The following is an 11093-nucleotide window of genomic DNA, read 5'->3' as shown; positions in this document are numbered from 1 at the left end:
AACACACTGGGAATCTATAGCAACACCTGGCATGTTTACACTGGGCAGAAGGTTTCCTTTATCGAATGTCCAGAATATACGTAACATCTTCACCTGGTTCTCGCGCAAGTTTCCTGTCGAAGCGCCGCAAACCACTCTGGTCTTTGTCGAGGAGGTGCGCCGATTCATACAAGAATGCGTTTGCCGTGTCGGTGTGTCTCAAAAAAAGTCGCGCAGCATAGCCGACTTTCTGTTGGCCGCAGATTATCGCGGTGTAAATGGTTCCGGCCTCAATCGTCTCGAGATGTATCTGAACGACATCCACAAACGCAACGTAAACATCGAAGCCGAGCCTTCAGTGATCAAGGAGACGGCCTCGTTTGCACATGTCAATGGAAACAGTGCCTTAGGCGTCACCGTTGGAAACTTTTGCATTGATTTGGCCGTGGAGAAGGCGCGTAACGCGGGCATTGGCTTGGTGGTCGCCAAGCAGTCCCATCACTTTGGCATGGCTGCTTGGTATGTGTCACGGGCTATGGCCCATGGCTATATCGGGTTAGTTCTGTCTAACGGGCCGCCCCAACTAATGTCCCCAGGCGTGCAAACGTCCAGCTTGGGCGCCAATTGCATTGCATTCGGAGCCAAAGGTCTGCATACGCATTTTCTTCTGGATATTGCCATGAGCGTCAAGGACATTGGAGCTATTGAGTGGGCCTATCTGCTGGGGGAGGGTATACCTGATAGTTGGGCGGCTGACAAGAGGGGACTACCCACGTCCGTGGCTGACGTGGCCATTTGTGCCCAGCGCTTGTTTCCAGCTGGCGAACACAAGGGCTATTGTATGGCCGCCATGATCGACCTGTTGTGTGGAGTCATGTCTGGCGCCGGGTACTCCACACACATACCATCTTCGTGGTCCGACAGCAAGAGCACCAATTCGAATTTGGGTCAAATTTATATTGCCATTGATCCGCAGTTCTTTTTGCCAGACTTCGAGGAGCGTTTGGAGGACTTCAACCAAACCATTAAGTACAGCTGTCCAATCGACGAACTGGATCCAGTAAAGATACCCGGCGACATAGAGAAGCAGCATATGCAATATGTTCGAGATCTGCGTGCGCTGCCATATCCGAACGCCCTGCTTATGAAGTATCAGGTTATAGCGGACTTATTGTGTGTAAAACCCATTCAGGTAGCATTCAACTACCCCGAAAAGACGAAGCATTATTCGGAGTAAACCAATACGTATAACAGTTTTCATTCTGTTCTTATACGAAGTCTGTGAGGGGGTGGGGGTAACAAAAGCGCCATCTATTTCTCGTATTTTTCCTTGCAGGATAATAGTGGGTTCAGTTTATTGAGGACAACAGCGCTCAGTTGGGAAATTTCGGTCCGTTTGAAAATGTTAATAGGTGGCGCGTGGTTCAAATGGCATAGAGCGCGTTATTTCAAAATTTAAAACTAGGTTTAATGCTGATTGTGAGCATTATATTGGAAGTCGAATTGTAATTCACAATATTGATGTGCTATATGTATGTACTACATACATAATTATGCGTCGCTTTGTTCGTTTGTGAATACATATCTATCAGATAAACTTAAAATTAACTTCAACTTCTTGTTTACTCTCGAGTGTGCTGGTGTGTTGAAATATTTGTACTCTATAGCAGATCATTTTTAGATTTACGGATAGACCCATCAGCTATTTAATAGTTGAAGGATTGCTCAACTGGGCTTCGGGAGCCTCTGTATTGATTGTATTGATCATGTTTAGGGATGGCATTAGAAACATTTACCGAAACACCTATTAGAAGAGAGTCAGATGAATTCGTTTCACTTGGATATGTTGCCTACTTTACCTTTTATTATGTGGTCTTCCCCGCAAAGAGACTGGGCGACATCGGCATCGAAAAAGGTGACAAAGCTAAAGGCTCTGAATGGCTGAGGAATATAGATATCACTGACTTCTCCGAATTTGGAGAAGTATTCACGAAGATCATTGGAACTTATATTCTCGGTACAGCGACCAACAAACACCTTATTGGAAGTGTTGTTTCCCTAAAATATTGGAATGTTATCATTAATTATCGTTGAATTGCCGATTTTATATATACCTTTGCATTTGGAACTTTTATTTCACACCAGCGCCCATCAATGAGGTGTCGAGAAGTGGAAAGAACTAGCTTTTGAGTTTCATACGAGGCAAATCGAATAAACCCGAATCCCCTTGAATGTCCGGACCTATAATCCGTCTTTATATTAGCCATAGTCACTTCACCATATTTCTGAAAATATTTCCTCAGGCGATTCTCAGTGGTTTCCCAAGACAGTCCCAAAACAATCAAGTCAATGCAGCGTCCACTTTCGATGCGTTTTGCTTTCACTGCCGTGGATACCAGATCGTCGTCTCTTTTCCGCTTAATTTCTACAGAAGACATGAGAATGATAATTATACTGGGCATAAAATCACTATCCGAATGGGCAATACCTTTGGGAAATACACAGAAATATACATTTTCTCCCCAGGAGGACGCCCCGTTTGGCGGAAACAGTCTATCCTGGTTCGATCGAATACCACGCACAGCCTTCGTATCCATATTCCGGTACTGAAGACCGCAGCTGCCAGAAAATTGTGCCTGGAGTGTCGATAATAACAGTGTACCGTCTTCTTCAGCCGGCAACTCGATTGGATTATCACCCTCTTGCTCGGCCACTTGAACGAAGTCCTCATTGGCTATTGTTATTATTTTGCGACGATCAATATGCCCTATTTCGACCGATTCATCGCTGCTTTCCGCGGCCAAGTTCACGATGTCAACATCCATACTTTTGCCATTTTCGTCCTCTGCAAACTTCATTCCCACATTATCCTTCTTGTCTACCTCAACTGGATCCATATTGCTTTACGATTCTTCAAACACAAGAAATGAAATCAATCAACCTTTTTGAAGTAGCTATGCCATTACAACTCACTCACAAGCAGAACCAGAATCACTCTTAACAGCTGTTCAATAATTTCAAAAATGTCACAAGTTCTCTCTTCAACCTACGATTTTCGACACAGCGCAGATTTCCTCGATTTAATGCAATTAGATTTCAAATGAGTCTGAAGTTGACAAATACACCATGGCTTTCTTGGGTTTGTAAGCGGTACACCTATTTCCTCTCCATTCCTAATTTGATTAGAAAGTCGGCGTTTTTTTGGCGCTAAGAGTCCGCTCTTGTATTTCAACTACAGCATGGTTGAAAAATAAACATAGGAAATACGTGAAAATACAACCCTGCAGTAATAAAATCGAAAAGGGTAAGATATATCGAAACACGATATATACTTGAAATGGGCGTTAGGTGAACAGAGATTCAGTAAATATGTTGCATGTGTTTCTTTTTAGCAGACTTCAAAATAAAGGAGGTTATCAATTCGTCTGTAAAAAAATGTTTAGTTAAGTTTGCTATGTTTGGACTAGGTGAACCGATTTTGATGATTCTTTTGGTATTTGAAAGCAGATCTTTCCCGAATAATCCCATTTTAATGTAGTCCAGTTCTGACAATGGCATTCATGGGACAACCATATGAGTATTAGATATTCGTTAAGTATGTGAACTGTATTAAAAAGTTGATCCCGCTCAACGCTAGCATTCCTTTCTCGCCTTGATTGCGATGCATCGTCGATCCATCCATGTTTGTCCAAACATCGAACATTTTTCATATTTTTTTGGTCTACCGCAGAAGTTACATATATTTGTATTTTATTTTTGTAATGTGATTCTAAAAATGTATATTTTGTTATATTGATTGATTGTTATTCGTTTGCGTTCTTTGCACTATGATCATTATCACACAACTGATCCATCTTTGATTTTTATAGTATTTCTTACAAGTATCGATACAATGTGTTTCTTAAGCTTGTTGCTTACATTGTTGTATTTTCGATTATTAGTTAATTACCTACAATAATCACTTTCTATTCACTATAGTTTCGTTAATTAGCAATGATATGTGAACCCGAACGTAAATAAAAATAATGAAAAATATAAAATATTGGAGCGCAGATAACATCAAATTTCTGTATATTCCATATAATCAACTGAAAATTTAAATATTAGATGTAAAACAAATTTGAAAAAAAATTCAAAAAAACAAAAAAAACGACCTGAACTGAAGACAGCTCAACAAATGATGCGCCGGCTGCTGTTTAACAGCAGCTGTTTTAATCGTGTTTATATAGTATACGACCGATTCGATTATTGATACATACATATTTCGATTGGAAGCTGTAGATGTAGGGATGCTGGGACTAGGGATGTAAGTAGGGATGTAAAAAAACATCGATGTATCGAGCATCGACGATGTTTTTACCACTATACATCGATGTTTTCCGATGTTTTTTTGCTAACGATGCATCGTCGATCCATCGATGTTTGTCCAAATATCGAACATTATTCATGTTTTGTTTGACGGTCACATTTATTTTTATGTTTGTATGTATGTATGTATCATAAATTATTTGATGTTTTCGTTAAAATGTGTATTTTATAATATAAATTTTAGATTGTTAAGTATTTGATCTTCTTTTTTTCGTATGTAATGTCACACTTAATATGCCTAAGAGGTATAGCTGCAACGCGTCGTTGTTTTAAAAACTGTTATAATAAGTTTTTTTAAGTAAGCCATACAAGTTCATCAAAAGTCAATATTACGAGAACTATTGTGATTAACAACATTAAGTAAAATGCTATGACAGTCTCTTTTGATATATAAACACTTTTTATTTCAAGCTTCTCTGCTGATTAGCTCCCTAATAATAGCTATGGAAAATTAATTTTTTAAAACATCGATGCATCGATGTTTTTTTGCGATGCATCGACCATGCATCGATTTTTTATAACGAGACATCGATGTACATCAACATCGATGTCCATCGATGTCTCTTTAAGAAAAACCGATGCATCGCATTAAACATCAATGTTTTAAAAAATTATCCTTTGATCGTGTTGTGACGGGGGAAAAAGTCGACACATGCCCATATCTAGCTTTTTTGCAGATGCTGGCTTTTTAGCGGGCTTTTACCGTTTTAGTGCTAAACGGTTACCTCTAGAGCTGGGGAAACATCGATGTTTACCAACATCGATGTTTCGATTTTTTTGGGGGAAGAACATCGATGTATCGATGCATCGAAATTCCACTAACAAATTTTCAAACAAAAATTAATATACAACATAGGGCACTTCGTTTTGATTTGTCTTATTTATAAAGGTACAAAAGGGTTTAAAACAAACGATATTTTTATAACTTCAAATAATAAACTAAAAACAAGAGAAAGTATAACATAAAAAATTATAGTTAATGACTAATTTCAGATAAAACAACAAAACAATATTTTCATAAATTGAAAGAATACAAGTATAACAAAATGAAAAGCATAACATAAAAAATATAATTCATGACTAATTATTTGAGATCCACTCATTTTTGTTAATGTAAATGAGCATGTCTACATTCTTTGATTTAAGCGAACTCCTTTTTTCGCTAACTATAAGTCCAGCTTTGCTGAACATGCGCTCACTTTCAGTGGACGTTGCAGGAACGCAGAGGTACTTGCATATACATGCCTTAAGGGACTTATCATTATACTCTGTACATGAAATGTACAGAAGTATATTTTGAGATCTGTAAATAAAATGCTTCGTATTTTTTGTCTATAAACGACAAAATAGAGCTTGAGGTCGTTGGTAGTTCTTCAATTGGTGGTATTGCCACATGTTTGATACACTTTACCACATTTAAGGCATTTAGCAGACTTGCCATCCTTAGACTTAAAGAAGAAATTCCACACAGTTGACTTTCCATATTTTGCCCGTTTATTAGGACCACCTTCCTCAAGTTCCTTATCCATTTCAGTTGAGTTTGCATTACATAGAACAACATATTAATATATGTACAAATAATGAAAATACACATACACAAATAAGACTGCAGCTGCAAGATAAAAATTACCTTTGCTATTAGATTCTTTTAAAAACTTCTCCATTTCCAAGCACTGCCAACACCAATATCCATCTATAATATTAGTAATTTGTTCTGTATTATATTAGGGGATTTATTAAAAAAATGCAAATTTTAGCTTTTACTTACCTAGCTTTTCCCGCGATTTTTTTTCAAGTAGTAAAAAACATCGAAAATCGGAAATAAAACATCGATGTTTGGAAAAAATTGCAAAACATCGATGTATCGATTTTACATCGATGTTTCGCACAGCACTAGTTACCTCAGCTAGAAGCGCGACAAATGTATTCTGCAGAATTCTAAGCCTCATTTAGCATTAAGTTTATTCTGTGAATTCAAGCAGGAGAAACATCGATGTTTTAAGGGGAAGAACTTAGATTTTTCTTTTCATCAAACTTATACTTAACGAATTTTCAAAAAGCTTTTATTGACGTTTAAACATTGGGAACTTTATTTTGATTTGTCATATTATTTAAAAAGCTAAGGATTTTCGATGTTACATCGATGTGTTGTCCACCACTGTACTGTACTGAATGTACTTTTGCAATTTACTAATGCAGAAACACGCTTTTAACACTCAAAACATTCATATTTTGAATTGAAAACACATAATATTGTTGATTTACGCATATACACATACATATGTATGTAGGTAGATAGCGCTTGCACGAGAAAAATATTTACATTTAATGTACCCTTCAGTTCGGCTTGTGGCGACTGTCCGTTTTGGCCAACCAGTGTCACCACCAGTCCCTTTAGGAAGGCGGCGCCATACCGGTAGGACAGAATTGCGAAAAACTGTTGCCTCACCTTTCGTTGGCCAAACGAAAGACAGTACAACAGTGGTTAAAAAAACGATTTGATGCTCGTGCGCTTTGTTCTTTCGTCAAGGAACAAAAACAAATATTAGGCAAGTCCCGCTACTTTGTTCGCTCGTCAAATTATACAAATATTCAGCAAGTCTCGTTAATTTTTTTGATTGCTTTTACTCCTGTGACGAAACTTGCTTAGTTTGCGGCAAAGTGTTGCCTTTGACGCGTGTGTTAATTGTTCAGTGGGAAATTTGAATGTGTTTTGAAAATAATAAAAAGGTAAGAGTATTTATTTATATAATGCTAGCTTAAGATTAAAATCTTAAAAGTAAGAGAATTATGTTGGCAATGGCTACTAGGGCCTTCAGCTAACTTTGTATGTACATTTTACAATGTTAAAAAAAAAAGTAGGAATAGATACTTGCATGTATGGGGATTGGGTTTAGATTTTGTGGTAAATGTTTGTGGCTTTTAAATATTTAAATATGAGTTTGGAGTTATGTATTGATGGGTTTGCAATTGAGGTGATGGGATTAATGTTTGGGAAAATAGATAATCTATATGGTAGGAGTGTGGTGTGAGTGAGGATATGTGCAACGTTTATTAGCGCGTTATTGCAGAAAGGGCAGTGTTTAGATAGAGTTTGGTCCATGAAATGTGTGTGTGTTAATGCGGTATGTCCAAGGCGAATTCTATTAAGTTTTATTTGTTCTGTTCTTGATAGGAGGTTTTGCGTATTGTTATTGTACAGGTCAAGGAGAGATAAATTATCGCCGTTGCTTTGCTGATACCAATAGGATGTTTGGTTCAATCGAGACGCTTGCTTTAGAGTAAAATAATTTTTTAGAGCTAGGGTTATGTCGGCGAAATTGTAGTTGGGGGTGTAAATAAGAGGAAGCGCTGTGGCCAGTTTTGCAAAAGAATCTGCTACCCAAATAAGTTTTATTTTAGGGAAGTTGTGTTGTAATATTGATCTGATTGTGGTAGGATAGTAATGGTGGTTGTCGAAGTTGGCTATGGCAGTAAGGGAAGAAAGTGAGTCTGAACATATTGCATGTTTCCCGGGTTTTAATAAACAGATTGCGATTGCTTTTTGGATTGCTATGATTTCGGCTGAAAATACGGAGGAGTAATAGGGTAGAATCCCATAGTGGATTAATTCTGTTTCTGATGAGATTGCATAACCTGTAACATCTTTGGTTTTAGAACCGTCTGTGTATGTGAAATTATAATTAGCGTATGAAGCTTTAAGGGCAATAAAGTGTTGTTGAAATATTACTGGGGGTGTCGAATTTTTATTGAATGCTGTGAGAGATAGGTCTATTGAATCTTTAACTTGATGATGAATTTTGATTTTAATGTTTTTATTGGTGATGGGGGTAGTTCAAGGGCATTGCAGATATTCAGGGCTCTGTCAATAACTCTGGAGTATGCTTTAATCTTTTTTGGCTTTTTAATAATTAATTTAAGCGGGCTGTTGTGGGACTATAAGAAAGTCTTAAATAATTTTCCTGTAAGGAGGTCGCGTCGTTCTTCTAAAGAAGAAATATTGGCTTCAAAAAGCATGTTGTTTATGGGCGTTGTACGAAAGGCGCCCAAAGATGTTCTGATAGCTGCGTTGCGAATCGTTTTTCTTTTACTAAGTTGCGATGGGAAAGGTAACGTTATTTGTATGAAGGGTGCATATACAGTTGTGTTTGTGGCAAATGTGGATATTTTATATATATATATATGTTATTATTTAAATTTTCAGCAATTTCACAATTTAATTATTGATTTCCCAGGGCTTAGGTACTTGGTTTGACAATCGCAGACGAGGGTGCCAAAAATATTTTGATTAAATTGATCAGAAATCTCACAATTTAATGCCACAATATTATTATTTAATTTTGCAGAAGTTTCACAATTTAATTGATTGGCCAGTGCTTAGGTACTTGGTTTGAGAATCGCAGAGGAGGGCGTCAAAAATATTTTTTTTTAATTTATCAGAAATTTCACAATTTAATTCCACAATATTATTATTTAATTTTTCAGAAATTGCACAATTTAATTCTCGATTTGCCAGCGCTTAGTTACTTGATTTGAGAATCGCAGAGGAGGGCGCAAAACATATTTTTTTTTTAATTTATCAGAAAGTTCACAATTTAATTTCGAATCATAATTTTAATATTCAAAAATGTACATACATTCGTACAATATACATACATATGCATGTATGTATGTACAAGTATATGCATAGCACGTGCATGGTCACAGTATGTATTTTAATTAGTTATTTATTTAAGAAAGAAAAGAGAAAAAAGAAATCAATACGATAGAGAACTTAAACTAAATAAAACTAAAGAAATATAGAAGCCTATAAAAATGACAATAATAACAAACAACGAATCCGACACGGTGGTGAATTTTATTTGCCGAACGGCCAGCTATGTCCCGATTCACAGAACCGAGTAGTCAGATATGTTATTAGACCTAACAAATAATAAGTAGAGATGAAAAAATTGCAATAAAACATAAAATAAAACAAATTAAAATACTTAAATAATAAAAGATAAACTATAATTTAAAGCTAAAGGTGAAGAATCAGCCCTTGCTTTTGGAACGAACCAAAGTAATTTGCTATTGGCAGCGCGCTTAGAAACTTTAGAGAGTGTCGGAAGAAAAAAAATAGCGTATTGTAAATGAAGTTATAATTGTAAGCAAAAATACTGAGCCCATCAAAGACGGGGAAGACAGGCTAGTTATAAAATAAAAATCCAAACTTCAAAAATAATGCTGCTTAAAAGCTACCTAATTGGAATTGGCAATATCTAGCGAGGAGCATAGCTGTTATTTGCATCCTCATCTGCATTCGCCCGACCATGGCAATAGAAGTTAATTATTTATAGCACCATAGGAACCTTATAAGAATAGGTTAATTATTTGGGAGAAGCATCATTTAAATTTTAGGCGACGGACCGAACAAAAAGAGTTAGGTAGATGCGGCAGCCATGGTGCAGAACCTAGATATTTGGCTGAGCTGCTGAAGGACACTGTCCATTTTATAACTTAGCCAAAGCCGCTGCTACACGTTTTAATGCGATCATCCTAGAGACGTAAACTAGATTACAAAAATATCTCTTCACATATTTTAATAGCTATTTTGACTCAAATAAATTACTCTCGACTCCATCTGGACATGGTTGTATAATAAATAAATAATATGTATAACAATCGAATAATCGAAGCAAAACTGTAAAGACATGACCTAAATGATAATTAGTTTATTATGTGTTGTTTAGTCCTAGAGATGTCAATTCGAATATAAATATGAATATGTATACATAAAAAGTACATATAACTGTTCAAGAATTGATTTATTGCTGTGAATCAATAAACAAATATAATAAATATTTATTTAATATTTATGCACATATGTATGTATGTTTATTCCAGCATACATACATACATACAAGTATGTATGTATTCAGTTGTTCAGGATGTGTAAAATGCAACATCGTCTCTCGCTTCCTCACAAATTATTTGAACCGCAGCGACTAGAGTCGCGTCTGCGACTATCTTTTCTCTCCAACCAATTTATTGCTTCCGTCTCCATGCCCTCTGACCCGGCTCACTAGCTAACTGGTTCGTTGTTTTATGCATGTACTTTTTCCAATTTTCCTCTTCCTTTTTTTCGTCGTCGCATGTTGTCCTTGCAATTTTCATGTGTTGACATTGCCATGCTCCATTCACTTTCCACTTTTGTCGGCGTTGCTTCCTTCCGGTTACCAGTTTTGGCTTTCGCTGTGGACCTGGTAGATAGTGTGGCTGTCAACATCTTCCCCCCGACACCAACACCCTCACTTCATCTCATCATTTGGGGGGCGAGCGCCGTTGTTGCTGTGGTTAGGACAGTTTTTATTGTTGTTGTTGTGTTGCTGTGGCTGTTTGCACATTGTCTGCAGCGGCGCTGACGTTGGCGCTGATTGCCTTAAAAGTGGCTCGACGCGCTGCTTTGTGCCACGGACTAAAATGTCAACCCTTTTTCTTTTTTTCCGCCTTATGGCTTCTTACAATATGTAATAATATTTTATGTCGTACGCACGACGCACTTCAAGGGGCCTCTGTGGTACTGAGCCAATGGGGAATGATGGATGGGGGGGGGGGGAGGGGAGCTGGGACGGGGGTCATGTTTTAGCTTCATAAGGTGGCAGTGTGAATATTTTTTATCAGCAGCATCTGTATTTTGCGTCTTTGTGCGCCGGCAACCTCTGAGGCGTTGTGTTGTTGCGCTTCATTTTCTTAAAGCGGAAGTA

General features: G+C 37.2%; 2 protein-coding genes across 3 annotated transcripts; one reads left to right on the top strand and one right to left on the bottom strand.

Moving 5' to 3' along the window:
- The first annotated feature begins 14 nt into the window (after nucleotides 1-14).
- LOC115622748 (uncharacterized oxidoreductase YjmC) lies at nucleotides 15-1232 on the top strand. Its single transcript, XM_030516799.1, has one exon. It carries the CDS (start codon nucleotides 32-34, stop codon nucleotides 1214-1216), a length of 1185 nt encoding a protein of 394 aa, XP_030372659.1. The 5' UTR covers nucleotides 15-31; the 3' UTR covers nucleotides 1217-1232.
- Nucleotides 1233-1264: 32 nt separating this feature from the next.
- Nucleotides 1265-3180, bottom strand: LOC115622749 (TAR DNA-binding protein 43-like). 2 transcript variants are annotated; one of them, XM_030516802.1, is made up of 5 exons: nucleotides 2953-3180; nucleotides 2468-2890; nucleotides 2094-2404; nucleotides 1839-2037; nucleotides 1265-1783 (listed from the first exon to the last, which is right to left on the bottom strand). In XM_030516802.1, exons 2-5 carry the CDS (start codon nucleotides 2874-2876, stop codon nucleotides 1686-1688), a joined length of 1017 nt encoding a protein of 338 aa, XP_030372662.1. In that variant the 5' UTR covers nucleotides 2877-2890; nucleotides 2953-3180; the 3' UTR covers nucleotides 1265-1685. The 2 variants fall into 2 exon arrangements, with proteins under 2 accessions (XP_030372662.1, XP_030372660.1); XM_030516800.1 differs by having other exon boundaries at nucleotides 2957-3180.
- Between the last annotated feature and the right edge of the window lie 7913 nt (nucleotides 3181-11093).

This window comes from Scaptodrosophila lebanonensis, unplaced genomic scaffold, assembly GCF_003285725.1.
Source record: "Scaptodrosophila lebanonensis strain 11010-0011.00,11010-0021.00 unplaced genomic scaffold, SlebRS2 tig00000043-arrow-pilon, whole genome shotgun sequence".
NCBI lineage: Eukaryota > Metazoa > Arthropoda > Insecta > Diptera > Drosophilidae > Scaptodrosophila > Scaptodrosophila lebanonensis.
This window is presented reverse-complemented; position numbering and strand designations above follow the sequence as displayed.

Excerpts from the sequence above, each read along its gene's own strand:
- LOC115622748 (XM_030516799.1), top strand. The coding sequence starts at position 32 with ATGTTTACACTGGGCAGAAGGTTTCCTTTATCGAATGTCCAGAATATA.
- LOC115622749 (XM_030516802.1), bottom strand. The coding sequence starts at position 2,876 with ATGGATCCAGTTGAGGTAGACAAGAAGGATAATGTGGGAATGAAGTTT. Across the intron at positions 2,405-2,467 it reads TTTCTGTGTATTTCCCAAAG|AAATTAAGCGGAAAAGAGAC; the intron begins GTATTGCCCATT and ends TGTCTTCTGTAG. Across the intron at positions 1,784-1,838 it reads GGAAGACCACATAATAAAAG|GTGTTTCGGTAAATGTTTCT; the intron begins GTAAAGTAGGCA and ends CTCTTCTAATAG.